The sequence below is a fragment of the Sus scrofa genome, chromosome 12 (genome assembly GCF_054392235.1).
Source record: "Sus scrofa isolate SSC_HxYL_T2T_F1_AM1 chromosome 12, Sscrofa_HxYL_maternal_Yorkshire_Landrace_v2.0, whole genome shotgun sequence".
Taxonomy (NCBI): Eukaryota; Metazoa; Chordata; class Mammalia; order Artiodactyla; family Suidae; genus Sus; species Sus scrofa.
The window spans coordinates 38,903,762-38,919,847 of record NC_139394.1 but is presented as its reverse complement, the minus strand read 5'-3'; the positions used below and the strand labels follow the sequence as shown (position 1 = coordinate 38,919,847).

General features: G+C 49.8%; 1 protein-coding gene across 2 annotated transcripts in view; it reads right to left on the bottom strand.

The window, feature by feature from the left end:
- Positions 1-1,751: 1,751 nt before the first annotated feature.
- LPO (lactoperoxidase) overlaps positions 1,752-16,086 on the bottom strand; it is a 29,150-nt gene continuing 14,815 nt past the window's right edge. For both annotated transcript variants that reach the window (XM_021067272.2, XM_084983134.1), the window contains 6 exons: positions 15,139-15,463; positions 12,647-12,807; positions 5,347-5,599; positions 4,318-4,491; positions 2,727-2,964; positions 1,752-2,528 (listed from right to left, as the gene is read on the bottom strand). In XM_021067272.2, coding sequence (XP_020922931.1) covers positions 2,321-2,528; positions 2,727-2,964; positions 4,318-4,491; positions 5,347-5,599; positions 12,647-12,807; positions 15,139-15,463 — 1,359 coding nt within the window. In that variant the 3' untranslated portion in view covers positions 1,752-2,320. The remainder of the gene's footprint in view (positions 2,529-2,726; positions 2,965-4,317; positions 4,492-5,346; positions 5,600-12,646; positions 12,808-15,138; positions 15,464-16,086) is intronic.

The window sequence follows — 16,086 nt, the reverse complement described above, 5'->3', positions numbered from 1 at the left end:
CTGAGCAGACCCTGACCTTCCCCAGAGAAGAGGAACTGTGGTCCCCAAGGCTTTATGTTCAGGCGTTGCTCTGGGAAATTTTTTTTTTTTTTTGCTTTTTAGGGTCCCACCTGCAGCATATGGAAGTTCCCAGGCTGGGGTCAAATCCGAGCTGCAGTTGCTGGCTGACACCACAACCATGGCAATGCCAGATCCACATCTGTGACCTACCCCACAGCTTGCCATAACACTAGGTCCTGAACCCACAGAGCGAGCCCAGGGATCGAACCGCGAGTCCTTATGGATAAGAGTCCAGTTCGTTTTCCCTGAGCCACAATGGGAATTCCCGCTCTGGGAAATATCTGCTACATGTTCACGCTCTGTCAGGCCTGTGCCAGGTGCTGGGAAGGAGAGGAGACACGTGCTTTCCTGCAGGAAAGGAAAAGCAGAGGGGCGATGGGAAGGTGGTTCCCTCCCCAGATGATGGGCACCTCTGGATCTGCATCCCTGCAGCTGGCACAGCTGTTCAGAGGCCCTTGGGACAGGCCACTCCTTCTCACTCTCAGCTTCACGTGGCCAAGTTCGCAGAGACAGCAGATGGCCAGGCCGAGGGAGGGGAAGGAAGCTATTTTGCGAAGAATAAATATTCACCTGGAATTTGAGCCCTCTATCTGACTGGTAGGTCCCCTGCCCTGCTCCCTGCCTTCCTCCCCTATTCGGGGAGGGGTACTCACAGCTGAGTCTGAACCGTGCAGGATGCTGGGGCTCACGTACCCATAGGAGCCCCAGGCAGCACAAGCAGGATAAACACTCCTCAGCTCCCTTTCACTGCTGACCATCACGGTGTTCAGTGAGGTTAAGGGACTCATCCAAGGCCTTAAGGAAGAGGGGGCCAGAGCCAGGGCTGCCGCCCAGATCCTCCGCCTCCTGGGCTTTTCCTACAGGATGGCTGAGGGCCTCCCACCCCTGTCCCGCCAGTCAGGGCATCTGGAGGCTCTGGCTGGGCTGACCTTGCCCAGGAGGGTCATTTGAAAAGAACTCATAAAAGTGTACTGGGCAGCAGCAGTAGGGATAGTCCCCCTTTTTTTTTTTTTTTTTTTTTTGTCTTTTCGTCTTTTCCAGGGCCGCACCTGCGGCATATGGAGGTTCCCAGGCTAGGGGTGGAGGTAGAGCCATAGCTGCCAGCCTACGCCGGAGAGCAGTGGGGATATTCTGGAGCTGCCCATCAGGGGCCTCACAGGCTCCAAGAACTGGCCTTGAAAGAGAGGGTACTCCCCTGGAGGACCTCTGGAAAAGAAGTTAGCTTTAGCTCTGGGGGAATCCAGGCTTGGCTTTCCCTCCCTCTTTGACACCTCTGACTGCTCCCAGTGCTCTCTTGCCACTCCACGGCCATGGCTTCTTTTCTCAGGAGCTCTTGCCTCTTCTTCTTTTTTTTTTTTTCTTTCTTCTTTTTAGGGCCGCACCCATGGCATATGGAAGTTCCCAGGCTAGGCGTCAAATCCAAGCTGCAGCTGCTGGCTGACGCCACAGCCATGGCAACGCCAGATCCACATCTGTGACCTATGCAGCAGCATGCAGTAACACCAGGTCCTGAACCCACTGAGCAAGGCCAGGGATCAAACCCGCATCCTCCTGGACCCTATGTCAGGTTCTTAACCCATGGAGCCACAATGGGAACTCCTTTTTTTTTGAGAGCGCTTTGAAATCCCACCGAACCGTACCCTCTCACCCCACAGACCCACGCACGAGACCTCTCAGTGGTGAGACACGTCTGAATGGTAAACATCTAGGTACTAGATTTGGCAGTGATTCCAAGGCCTGCCTTCCAGCGGGGAACAAGGTCATTGCCAGCATCAGCAGTCAATCACCAGATGTTTACTGAGCTGGGGGCCACGGCACACTCTTGGAAGCTGGCTGAGGGCCTTGGCTCAAGGATTTTATCATCTAGTTCCAGGGGAGGAGAGATAAGGGTGTGAAGGCCTCGGCCTCAGCCAAGACTTGTTCAGGGGAGAGAATGGGTGACACCCCGCAAGCTGGACAGGAAGGCCTCTCAGAGGGTCTGAGTCTTGACAGAACAGAGGACTTCTGCAGGCAGAGAAGATGGGGGTGGAAGCAGTGGGATTTGGCTGGAAGAGCTGAGAGGTCAAGGTGGCTGGTGGGGGGCTTGAGTGAGATATGCATCTTGCGGGGTGTAGAGAGAACTGGGAAAGAAGGCCTGGGACTGGGTATGGAGCTCTCAGGGGCCGGGTCGCTGAACTTGCTTGAAATGGCATCTGGACCAAAGGGAGGTTTACTGCACACACCGGGGGTGTGTGGGGGGGAGTGGCATGGTGTCCAGCCCCTAATCCTCCACTGAGGCCCAGGGCGAGAGGTCCAGCTTATCAATGGCTGAGCAATCCACGAAGCCGTGGGGGTAGCTGTTGGCCTGGAAGGGGTGCAGCGGGACCTTGGTGATGTGGGTGTTGTCACAGACGAGGCGTGAGAAGGACATTTTCTGCAGAGCATTCCGCTGCTTCTCCGTGAAGACGCCAGGGTTCTCCCACCAGAACCTGCAGTGACAGAAGCAGAGTCTCTACACAGCCCGGCTCTGGCTCCCTCCCCACTCTGCCCGATGCATTGGAAGGAGATTCACTAGGAACAGGCTAAGGTCTGGAGTGAGTCCTCAGGCAGGACATCAGAACGCCCACCGCCGAGAAGGGTCTCCCCCGCCTCCCTGCCAGCCCCCTCCCCGCTGAGGTCTCACTTGCCTGTCCCCATCGCGGATCTGCTGGAACTGCCTCCCCAGGAGACAGGCCAGGAGAGGCCCCACCCTGCCCCTTTCCACCAGGGGCTCGGCAGTGCCCCCTATCCAGATGTCGATGTTGTCAGGGGTCCCGTAGAGATCCAGTAACTTCTTAGCCAGCTTCTCGTTCTTTAGCACAGCACGTAGCTCCTCCAACGTCTGGGGCTGTGAGAGGTCACAGAAGCCTCTCCAGGAGTTGTATCCTAGGGCAGAGAGGTTGCAGCTGTCTGATCCAGGGCCAGACGGTCCCCGCTGGGGACTCGCCCACTCCAGCTCCATCAGCCCCAGAAAGTCTGCATTCACAGCCTTTGGGATGAGGAAGGCGGTCAGCCATCCTTTTGCTCTGTGGCACTGAAGCCTTGAGGGGCCCGTGGGTTATATGGTACTCACTATGGGGTCAGGCACTGGTCTCAGCCCTGCACAAATACGTAATCGGAAGAACAGAGACGTTAAGGAATGTGCCTAAGGTTGCATAGCGAGAAATGGCATAGCTGGGATTTGAACACAGGCAGTCTGGCTCTTAAGCACTACATTCAGGAAGGTCTGGTAGCCATTGCTTTCCTGCTTTTAGGCCCCTCTGAATATTTTCTGGGCTTTAAAACTGGTTTTACAAGGCACGGGCTGATCTTCATTCATTTCAGGAGCTCCAAGAGAGTGCCACATATGTTCTCGGGTCTCTGCATCAGGGAGATTGGAAGATTCTGTTTTTCACAGATGAGAAAAGGCAATTTTAAAAATAGACATCTTGGGGACTTTCTGTCTCGGCTCAGTGGCGAACAAACCCGACTAGTATCCATGAGGATGCAGGTTCCATCCCTGGCCTTGCTCAGTGGCTTAAGGACCTGGTGTTGCCATGGGCTGTGGTGTAGATTGCAGACACGGCTCGGATCCTGTGTTGCTGTGGCTGTGGTGTAGGCCAGCAGCTATAGCTCCAAATTGACCCCTAGCCTGGGAACCTCCATATGCCGCAGGTGCAGCCCTAAAAGACAAAAAAGACCAAAAAAATATATATATAAATAAAAATAGACATCTTGGGAATTTCCATCGTGGCTCAGTGGTAAATGAACCCGACTAGTATCCATGAGGACACAGGTTCGATCCCTGGCCTCACTCAGTGGCTTAAGGATCCAGCATTGCCATGAGCTGTGGTGTAGGTTGCAGATGTGGCTTGGATCGGTTGCTGTGGTTGTGGCATAGACCGGCAGCTGCAGCTCTGATTCAACTCCTAGCCTGGGAATTTCCATATGTGGTGGGTGCAGCCCTAAAAAGACAAAAAACAAAACAAAATAAACCACATCTTTGGAGTTTCCTGGTGGCCTAGTGGTTTGAGGGTCCGGCACTGTCACTGCTGTGGTTCTGGTCACTGCTGTGGCACGTGTTCGATTCCTGGCCCGGGAATTTCTCCACATCATGGGTAGAGACAAAAAAAAAAAAAAATTCCTTTGCTTTCTGTTTTAGAATTGATCAGCTCCTCAGGGCTGTGGAAAAAGAGTCCCTAGGAATTCCTGGAAGCAGCTGAAAGAACCCCAGGCCTGGCTGACCCCAGGCCCACTCACCAGGCATCCCATGGTCCCGGCCACGCTGTATGTTGATGGCAGCCAGGTCAAAGCCATGGATCTTGTGAGTGGGCTGGAAAAGCTTGTTGCGCAGCTCGCCCGTCATCATTTTATCCTGATTCATAAGCTTGGACTTCTTGGCCAGCAGGCCCCGCACCAGAGGGTCAATTCCACCTGCAAGGGAGACCAGAGGCCATGCTGGGGACAACTTCCACTGCTGGCCGCTCCCTCCACCAGACATTCTTTCTCAGATGCAAGAAGAGCTGGCTGAACCTCTGGGGCTACAAGCAGGAAGAGAACAGCACAGTGCATCCTGCAGGGGGTGCTGGGGTCTGGGGACCAGTCCAGACCGCCTGCCTGAGGGGTGGAAGCGAGGCACCCCAGGGGTGACGCCATGAACATAAGCTTCAGGGTTTTTTTCCTAAGCTCTAGCTCAGAGAGTTGGCTTCTTCTCCTCCACATGTTTCCCAGAGGAACGGTGCAGCATGGGAAGAGATGGCAGAAATCTTTAGAAAAATGCCCCAACTTGTCAGACCTTAAGTAAAGTCAGTTTCAAAACAGCCCAGCCCAAGATAAAGGAGAGCTGGGTCCCACCTTTGGCACTTAATGGAGATGGGAAAGCTGCAGAGGAGAGCGGAAGAGAGCCATTTATTTACCAGACCCAGGAATTCTCTCTGCAAGGATCAGAGAAGCCTGAGGCAGGGAAAGGAAACAGGAAAACTTGGTACCTTAAAGCCAGAGGAGGAAAGAAAGAAAAATAACCACTATTTAGTAACCACCTCCTATGCCTCAAGAACCATTGCAGACTAAGCTCTGTACATATATTTTAATTTTTTTTGTATATCCTAGTGAGACAGGTATTGTTATTGTCTCCATGATACACATGAAGAGATGGAGGCTCCGTGAAGCGAATTCACTTGCCCAGGGCCACACAGGAAGTGCCTGGAGTCTGACTCCCAAGCCAGGTCTTCCTAGAAGCAGGTTGCAGAGTGAGAGAGCCAGGTGACAGTGCTTCTGGAAAGGACATACCATCTTTAACTATCCTCCAGGTATTGAAGAAGAGGGTGTGCAGGGGGAGCTCTGCTTCCGGACCCCATGGCTGGTAATTCTCATCCAGGCGGGACATGGTGGCAGGGACCTCCAAGTGGCCAAAGCGGAAGGCGAAGGTGAAGACATTGGAAATTCGGGGATCCACAGATTGGTTATAGCCTTGGTATGGAGGGATCCACTTCTCCATCTCATCACCCAGCACAATGGGTAGGTAGTCCCGAAAGGTGATGATCTGGAAGGGAAAACAAGTCATGAGAAAAGGGTGAGGGTGAGGAGACTCAAACCTCTGCAGAGTGAGGTAGGAGCCAAAAGCAGTCAGAAATCAAGGACGGCAAATGGATAGCACATGTGTTCAATTCTTGTTCCTATGACCCTGGCAGACATTACTAATTGATCGATGTGATAGATTGATCCATTTTTTGGCCACGCCTGTAGCATGTGAAAGTTCCTGGGCCAGGGACTGAGCTTGTACCACAGCAGTGACCTGAGTCACAACAGTGATAACGCTGGATCCTTAGTTCCTATGCCACCAGGGAACGTTGATCATGCATACTTTCTGCTGAATTTGCATGATTTGTCTCAACCTAGGCTCTACTAATCAATCTCTCGAAATTGGCACTTGAGACGTAGTACTCTCTTTGCCATCTTTGCTTCAAGTTTATAACCTAAGCTAAGGTGACACCTTGTGTGCTCCAAGTTTATGACCTTGAAGCTAAAGTGATACCTTGTAAGTCACTTTAACCTAACAAAGTCATACTCTTAAACTTTTCCCCATAGGCCAGGGCAAGAGGAATGAAGGGCCACAGAAATGATTCACAGGATGACCAAAGGGAATTCATTCAATCTCTAGTTCTGGAAGAAATACTGCACCATGGAGAGATTAGTTTCTCGTTTTGTTTTCCTCAAAGCCAATGAACTAACATAGATTGAGAACATTTTGAAAAAAATAAAAATCATGCCACTACATAATACAATAATTGTATTCATTGTTTATTATTTCTAATCTTTGTCTATAGGATATCTGAACATAGTCTTTTTTTTGGGGGGGGGGGTCTTTTTTGGGCCACACCCAAAGCAGGCTAGGAAGTTCCCAGTCTTGGAAGTTCCCAGGCTAGCAGTCGAATTGGAGCTGTAGCTGCCAGCCTTCACCATAGCCATAGCAACATGGGATCTGAGCCGCATCTACAACCTACACCACAGCTTACGGCAGCGCTGGATCCTTAACCCACTGAGTGTGGCCAGGGATCGAACCCTCATCCTCATGGATACTAGTCAGGTTTGTTTACTCCTGAGCCATGATGGGAACTACTGAACAGAGCTGTAATCCTAGAGAACACATAAGTGACATGCATTCTGCTTTTTCACTTAAAACATTTCTCACGCTTCTACCTAGCTCACAATTATTAGGTAATTAATCGTGTATAACACTCTCTTGCATGCATGGGTTCCTCTCTCACGGTTGAATTAGGTTGCTGCCCATTTCATCAGCAGCCTAGACTCTGGGGATATCATCCTTGGAGCCGGCAGTCTGCCCCTCAGGCTGTGAGGGGCAGTGGGAGACAGACCCCTGCCTCTGGCCACAGTGGACTGGCCCAGCTGTGGCATCAGAGTAAGCTGGTTAGTCAGAGTCTCTCTCTCAGGAACTTCGATTTCAGATGCAGCTATTTTAGACTGTTTCTGATGGCGCTTGATCTGAGGGGACAGATGGGGTGATATGGGTTGTCATTTTCTACCATGTGCAGAAAAGCACAGAAAACCCATCTGCGGAGAGAGAGCGTGGAGACGTGAACAGCAGAGCAGAGCGGGAGGGAGAGTCAGCGTGAGAGTACCTGCCCTAATTCCAGACGGTTTTCAGTCTCTGGCTCTAACCCTGGCTGAGGTCCAACTATCTTCCCTGCCCTGAAGTTCCAGGAAAAACCCTTACCAGCTTTGTCTGATACATGGATAGAGCGAACCAATACTGAACATCTGAACTAGGCTGAGTGGGTTTCTTTTTCTTGGAGTCCAAGAGGTCTTAGTATGGATGGAATTGTGTTTCCCTCTAATTCGCATCTTGAGGCTCTAACCCTCTAATGTGACTGTATTGGGAGACAGGACCTGAAAAGAGGTAATGAGGTTAAATGATGTCGTATGGTGGAGCCCGAATCCAATAAGACCAGTGTCCTTGCCAGAAGAGAGACATGCACGCCTGGGGAAAGACCGTATGAGGACACAGGGGGAAGGCGGCCAAGCCAAGGAGAAAGGCTTCAGGAGAAATCAAACCTGCTAAGTCCTTAATTTTGGATTTTCAGCCTTCAGAACTGGGAGAAAATTTCTTTCTTCCTCCCTTCCTCCCTCCCTCACTTTTTTCTTTTCTTTCTTTCTCTTTCCCTTTTTCTTTCTTTCTTTCTTTCTTTCTTTCTTTCTTTCTTTCTTTCTTTCTTTCTTTCTTTCTTTCTTTCTTTCTTTTTCCTTCTTTCCTTCCTTCTTTCCTTCTTTCTCTCTCTCTTTTCTTTCTTTCTCTCTTTCTTTCTCTCTTTCTCTTTCTTCTATCTTTCATTATCTCTTTCATTCTTTCTCTTCTTTCCTCTCTCATTCTCTTTCTCTCTCTCTCTCTCTCTTTTTTTTTTTTTTTTTTGTATTTTTAGAGCTGCACCCAGGGTATATGGAGGTTCCCAGACTAGGGGTCAAATTGGAGATGTAGCCACCAGCCTATGCCATGGCCATGGCAACGCCAGATCCGAACCGCATCTGTGACCTACACCACAGCTCACGGCAGTGCTGGATCCTTAACCCACTGAGCGTGGCCAGGGATGGAACCTGCGTCCTCATGGATGCTAGACAGATTCATTTCCACTGAGCCACAATGGGAACTCCCAGAAAAAATAAATTTCTGTTGTGTAAGCCACCCAGTCTGCATCACTCTGTTATGGCGGCTCATGCAGACTCATACAAGCCTCAATTCAGAAGTCTTAATTAGATATTTTTTTATGCTTTGTATGATTTCTTATGAACTTCTCCAGCAGCAAGATCTATGGGCCTAAAATCTTTAAAATACATGTTGAATTCTGGAGCTCTTGAGAAGAAATAAATGGAAATAGATCCCTTTGATGGTTAAAAATATGGGCACGGGGCTTCTGGTTCCAATACAAGATGAAGTAGACTATTTTTCCTTAGTCTTCCTCACTAAATATAACTAAACACCCTGGAAAGTATTCAATGGACAACAATAAACAGACTCTGAAATCTGGAAAGAAAGTGGAGTGGCTACGAATCTTAGGACTTGAGGGATGACAAAATGTTGAGTTCCCACATATCAACCCGGACCCTCCAACAGGAATAGACAAAAGAAGCTAAGACAAGCCTTCTCTCTCATTCTCCAGAGAATGGGTCAGTGGAAGTTCAGCAGAGACCTAGCAAAGAGCCCCCGTACCCACATCACAATCCAAGCCATCAGCCATCCCAGCCCTTGACCTGCAACCCAGGCTGGTGAAGGGTCTGATTTGCCTGCGGTAGTGGCAGCCATGAAGCCCTGTGTCTCTCTGTTCTTCACTCAGCAGCATAGAGACTCAGGTGCAGGGGCTTCTGATCCTCTAGAGGGTTGCTTAGCAACAGAAGGCAGCCAGGAAAATACCTTCCTGCCCTGCCGACAAAGTCAGGAGTGGGAACCCCAGAAGCACCAGAAGAGCGAAGCAGACCTGAACAGCATTGCAAGGCCCCAAGAGACTAAACGGTCATTGGAGCTAAAGTCCAAAAAAGTATGCCAGAACCTAAATGCCAAACCCAAGTAGGAGAATGATGTGCTTAAATAGGAGAGTTAAATAAGTTCCAATGTCTCTGAACGTAATAACTAAAATGTCTAGGACGTAGTTTAAAATCATCTATATGCTGATAAAATTTATATTAAAAAATAATGGATGAAGAAAATTCTCTAAATATAAAGGATAACAGAAGATTGAGACCTTCAGAAAGGAAAGAAGAACAACATAACAGGTAACAAACACTCCACCCAAAAATAGCAGAATACAAATACTTTTTAAGGACCTATGGAATGGGAGTTCCCTTGTGGCTCAGCAGGTTAAGGGTCTAGCATTGTCACTGCAGTGGCTCTGGTTACTGTCGTGGCATGAGTTCTACCCTAGCCCTGGGAATTTCTGCATGCCATGGTGCAGCCAAAAAAAAAAAATGCCTACAGAACACTTAGCTAGATAACCATACCAGGCTTATAAAATAAACCTTAGCAAATTTATGGTGTTCCTGTCAGGGCGCAGGCGGAAACGAATCTGACTAGGAACCATGAGGTTGAGTGTTCCATCCCTGGCCTCGCTCAGTGGGTTAAGGATCCAGAGTTGCTGTGGCTATGGTGTAGACCAACAGTTGTAGCTCCAATTTGACCCCTAGCCTGGGAACCTCCATATGCTGTGGGTGTGGCCCTAAAAAAAGCAAGCAAACAAACAAACAAACAAAAAACACGAATAAAAACGACGCTGTTAAGAGAATGAAAAGACAAAGTAGGCACTGATAGAAAATATTTAAAGTCACATACCTGACAAAGAACTTGTATCTAGATATATAAAGAACTCTCAAAACTCAACATTAAAAGACAAAATCCTATTTGAAAATAGACAAAATATATGAACAGGTGTTTTAGTGAAGAGGCTATCCAGATGGTTAAAAAGCACATGAAGGAGTTCCCGTCTTGGCGCAGTGGTTAACGAATCCGACTAGGAACCATGAGGTTGCGGGTTCGGTCCCTGCCCTTGCTCAGTGGGTTAACGATCCGGCGTTGCCGTGAGCTGTGGTGTAGGTTGCAGACGCGGCTCGGAACCCGTGTTGCTGTGGCTCTGGTGTAGGCCGGTGGCTACAGCTCCAATTAGACCCCTAGCCTGGGAATCTCCATATGCTGCGGGAGTGGCCCAAGAAATAGCAAAAAGACAAAAAAAAAAAAAAAAAAAAAAAAAAGCACATGAAAAGGTGTCCAATAGGATCAGCCATCCGAGAAATGGAAATTAAACCCACAATGCAACATCGCTACATACCTAACAGAAAGAGTGAAAAAAAAATTAGTGATGACACCAAATAATGACAAGGATGCAGGAAAAACTGGATGATTCATACACTGCTGGTGAGAATGTAAAAATGATAGAGGCACTCTCGAAAAGCAGTTTCTTTCAAAACTAAAAACGGACCTTCCATATGACCTAGCAATTGTCCTCTTGGGTATATATCCCAGAGAAATATCTTATTTTCAGGCAGATACTTATGCATGAATGCTCACAGCAACTTTATTCATAACAGCCCCCCCCCACCCCAAAACAATCCACACGCCCTTCAATAGGTGAAGAGTCAAAGCATGGACTCTCCCTCCACAACAAGAAGGGGTGAAGGGTGGATATATGCAACGACTTGGATGAACCTCAAGGAAATCATGCTGAATGTAAACAGCCAATTTCAACAGAAGACAGGCTGCATGACTTCATGTACATAACATTCACGAAATAGCATAACTGTACAGATGGAGAACAGATTAGTGGTTGCCAGGGGTTAGGGATGTGGGAAGGGGGAGGGTGGATGGGGCACAAAAAAGTAGCACAAGAGAGTCTTGTGGCCACGATGGTCCAGTTAGGTATCTTTTTTTTGCAGCCCGCGGCATATGGAGGTTCCCAGGCTAGGGGTCGAATCAGAGCTGTAGCCACCGGCCCACGCCAGAGCCACAGCAACGCGGGATCCGAGCCTCGTCTGCAACCTACACCACAGCTCACGGCAACCCCGGATCGTTAACCCACTGAGGAAGGGCAGGGACCGAACCCGCAACCTCGTGGTTCCTAGTCGGATTCGTTAACCACTGCGCCACGACGGGAACTCCCAGTTAGGTATCTTTATTGTGGTGGTGGTTACATGAAACACCATGTGACACAAGTGCAGGGAGCCGTACACACCCCCACAGCACCCCCTACAGGCCTGCACACCACATACACCACGGATGAAATTTGAATAAAATCTAGGGTTCGCATCAATGTTATCTTCTGGCTTTTTTTTTCCTTTTCTTTTTCTTTTCTTTTTTTTTTTTTTTTGGTCTTTTTGTCTTTTTAAGGCTGTACCCACGGCATATGGAGCTTCCCTGGCTAGGGGTCCAATCGGAGCTGTAGCCCCTGGCCTATGCCCCAGCCACGGCAACGTGGGATCCGAGCCACGACTGCGACCTACACCACAGCTCACAACAACACCAGATCCTTAACCCACTGATCGAGGCCAGGGATCGAACTCGTGTCCTTGTGGATGCTAGTCGGGTTTGTTAACCACTGAGCCATAATGGGAATGCCATCTTTTGTCTTTTGATATTGTGCCATAGCTATGCCAAATGTTAGCACCAGTGGAGATTAAGAGCATGTACCTTTTTTGTACAACTTCCTAAGCATTTATGATTTTTTTTTCCCGTCTCTTTGCCATTTCTTGGGCTGCTCCCACGGCATATGGAGGTTCCCAGGTTAGGGGTTGAAGTGGAGCTGTAGCTGCCGTCCTACGCCAGAGTCGCAGCAATGTGGGATCCGAGCCGCGTCTGCAGCCTACACCACAGCTCATGGCAACGCCAGATCCTTAACGCACTGAGCAAGGCCAGGGATCGAATCCGCAACCTCATGGTTCTTAGTTGGATTCGTTAACCACTGATCCACGACGGGAACTCCTTTTTGTTTTTTGGTGTTTTTTTTTTTTGGCCATTCTCTTGGCACACAGAATTTCCAGGCCCAGGGGTCAAACCGGAGCCACAGCAGTGACAACCCAGAATCCTTAATCGCTAGGCCACTAGGGAACTCCTACAATTATTTTTAAATCATACGGTTAAAAAATATGTGTATGGGTAATACCCACACATCAGCCTTTCCAAGTCTCTTCTAGTGAGTCAATCAGTCACTCCGCAGTAGAAACTGACTGTGCCTGTGACAGGGGGCTTAGGTTTTGAGAATTTGAAGAGAAAATTATCCAATCAAAACAACCAAAATAACTGTGATGTGAGAGTCCCAGGAGGGATGGAGCCCGTGATGCCAGGGACGGCACCTGGGCAGGGACGCTGAGTGACCCACATAAATGATTCTCCACCACTCGGCATCCAGGGACTCCTTTAGGGACAGGGAAGCCGAAGAAACAAAAGGGAGGGTTTAAAAGAGAGACGATGGGGAAAGGCAGCAGAGGAGAGGAAAGAGGAAACGGGGGTGTGTGTGTGGATTGGCGACAGTGAGCAGAGGGCAGGGCCAGGAGTGGAAGCTGGTGGCGGAGGCGGCAGCGCTCCTGGGCCTCTTACCTGTATGAAGGCTCCCAGGATTTTCCGGGCTTCCTGGTAGAGCTTCTCTCCATCCCACTGAGGGTTGAGTCTCTTTAGTTCTCTGGCCAGCCGGTTGTGCTCTCGGAGAAGGAGGGTGTGGGAAGTGGCCAGCAGGATCTGCTCTGAGGCTCGGGAATCTCCTGAAAGCCCCAAAGGCAAGAAGGTGGGTTCCTCCTGGGCAGCCCCAGACCCCAGTAACACAAAGATAAACAATGGTGCCCCAGAGGGCCCCTCCCCTGGGCCCCTCCTTCCTGTTAATTTAAAGGCGGTCAGGTGGAAAGAGATGGGGGTTGGGATTCAGAGATGTGAATCCCAGCTCCACACACACTTTTGGGCTGTGTGAGTTTGGACGTGTCACTTAACATTTCTAAGCCTCCGTTTTGTTTTTTGTTTTTGTCTTTTTTAGGGCCGTGCCTGCGGCATATGGAGGTTCCCAGGCTAGGGGTTGAATCGGAGCTGTAGCCGCTGGCCTACACCGCAACCACAGCAGCACCAGATCCAAACCGCATCTGCGACCTACACCACAGCCCATGCAACGCTGGATCCTTCATCCACTGAGCGAGGCCAGGGATCGAACCCGCAATGTCATGGTTCCTAGTCGGATTCGTTTCCGCTGCGCCATGATGGGAACTCCTAAGCCTCAGTCTTTACATCTGTGAAAATGAGGATAATAAGGTTGATTCCACAAGACTGTGGTAAAGAACACAAGTGACACTAAAAAGTAAAAAAAAAAAAATTTTTTTGGTCGAGCCGGTGGCAGGCGGAACTTCCAGAGTTAGGGATCACCTCACCCCCCCACCCCACCCCATCCCACCCGCCGCCCCCGCCACAGCAGGGACCAGAGCCACTTCAGTGAGAATGCTGGATCCTTAACCTGTGGTGCCACAAGGGAACTCTGAAAAAGTACAATTATGCTAATTAAATCCCAACTGCCTTCCAAGATGAGACCTACAAATAAATGAAGGGCTTTTTATTGTGTGGAGCAACTTTGAAGGTTTCAGGAATGCAAGTTTTGGGGGGGCGGGCAGAGCCCCAAGCGGCAAATTCTTCTGTGTGATAAAGAGAGAAGAATCTAGAGGTGGAGGTCATTGGGAGGAGGGGATCTGAGAGACGGTAAAAACCAGGTGTTTCACTAGAGGACTTCTTCTTGTGTCCTCTAGTCTTCAGGAAAGTGTTTTTCTGTTTTGTTTTTTGTTTTTTTAGGGCCGCACCAGAAGCATAAGGAGGTTCCCAGGCTAGGGGTTGAATCAGAGCTGCCAACCTACATCACAGCCACAGCAACGCAGGATCTGAGCCACGTCTATGACCTACACCACAGCTCAAGACCATGCCGGATCCTTAACCCACTGAGAGAAGCCAGGGATCAAACCCACATCCTCATGGATGCTAGTCGGATTCATTTCCACTGAGCCACAACGAGACCTCCCAGGAAAGTCTGTTAAATTCACAAATGCTTGGTCGTAGTGGATATTTTTATGGAAAATGGGAAGGGCTCAGTTTTGCATCTGGATTGATGGGGCTTACGTGTGGACACAGAATCAAAGAGCTCTGGGCCTTCTGCTGCATCTGGGTGGGCAGGGCGTTGGTCCTGGGGGAGTGGATTTTGGAAGAGAGAAGGCTGCCCAAAGGCAAAGGCAGAGAGGACCAGGAGGGCATGGCCCCTGGAAGGAGGAGAAGTGGGGGGCTCTAGTTGTGCACAGGCTGCATTAAGTGGGGGCTCTGTGCCAAGTTTATAAAAAGCCTTAAAAATATACATTCCAGAGTTCCCGTCGTGGCTCAGTGGTTAACGAATCCGACTAGGAACCATGAGGTGGCGGGTTCGATCCCTGGCCTTGCTCAGTGGGTTAAGGATCTGGCATTGCCACAAGCTATGGTGTAGGTCACAGATGGGGCTCAGGCCTGGTGTTGCTGTGGCTGTGGTATAGACCCACAGCTGTAGCTCCGATTCGACCCCTGGGAAGTTCCATATGCTATAGGTGCAGTCATAAAAAAGAATAATAAAAAAAAGATCCTGTTGTAGAAAAATATTTAATGGCGTGATATATTAAAAGAGATTGAGTTAAAAAGCATTACGTCTCGTATGACCCCAATGATATAAAACAATGTAGAACTATATCTATGATAGAAAAAAATCCTGGAGGGATAGGCATTAAAATGAGAACAATGATTATATGGGGGTTGGGGGTGGATTTTGTGGATTTTCTTATTTTCTTTGGACTTTTTTTTTTTTTTTTTTTACAGTGAACATATGTTCTTAGATTCTGTAGTCTGTATTATTCATCTGGCCCTTCTGCCAGTCCTGGACCAGTGCCTGTGGCAGTGGTGACTGGGTATGTGTTTTTCTAGAAGACTGGTGAGAAGAAGCACGGTAAAACCATCAGCCTCGAGAAGTTTTTCTGGCTTCCTTCTGCTCGCAGTCTCCAGGATAGGCCCCTTGCCCTTGAGCCTCTCTGTTCCCAGCCTAGACTCACCTGCCAGGAAGCAGGGCACGCGGGCGGTGGTGTTGATGAACTCGCAGGGGCTCGGCTTCTTGCTGTCAAAGGGTGGGTAGGCCAGCCCGTGGTCCCAGGCCTCCTGGTTGACGGCCAGGAGGCCCAGGGGGCTGCTGAGGTCACGGAGGCGCCTGGCCAGGCTGGGCTCAGGGCCGTACACTAAGCTGGCATCCAGGAAGGAGGTCAGAGCGTTGATCTGCTCTCGGGCCAAGGACTGGTAAGGCGGAGAGGGGCAGACAAACCCAGCTCGGAAGAAAGGCATGCATTTCCCTTGCGTCCTCACCTTCTCGTCATTGCGCGGGAACTGCAGAGAGATGGGGGCGGGGGGAGCGGTGGGTGACTGGGCAGAGGTGGTACAGCTGGCAACCTCTCCCAGGGCAGGTCTGGATGCAGCTGGCAAAGATGCTGACGGTGCCCTCCTGGGACCCTGGGACCAGATACCAGCTCCAGATGCCTCCTGCTGACACTACACATCCTGGGCCCCAAATACCCTGAAGTTCGTGGAAAAGGGCTGAGGGGAGTCATTCAATCCTTCACCACAGAAGCTCCAAAGTTTTGGTTGAGAGGGAATCCTGAGATTCCAGGGCAGGGAAGCAGGGCTTGAGGCAGGAAAGGGCTTGTTATTAATTCCTGCTCACAATGGCTACCATTTAATCATTTATTTTGGGAGCTCCCATCGTGGCTCAGCCAAAACGAACCTGACTAGGATCCATGAGGATGCAGTTTGATCCCTGACCTCGCTCAGTGGGTTAAGGATCTGGTGGGGCTGTGAGCCGTGGTGTAGGTCCCAGACGCAGCTCAGATCTGGCATTGCTGGGGCTGTGGTGTAGGCTGGCAGCTGTAGCTCCGATTCGACCCCTAGCCTTGGCAACCTCCACATGCTGTGGGTGTGGCCCTTAAAAGACAAAAAAAACAAAAAAAAAACAA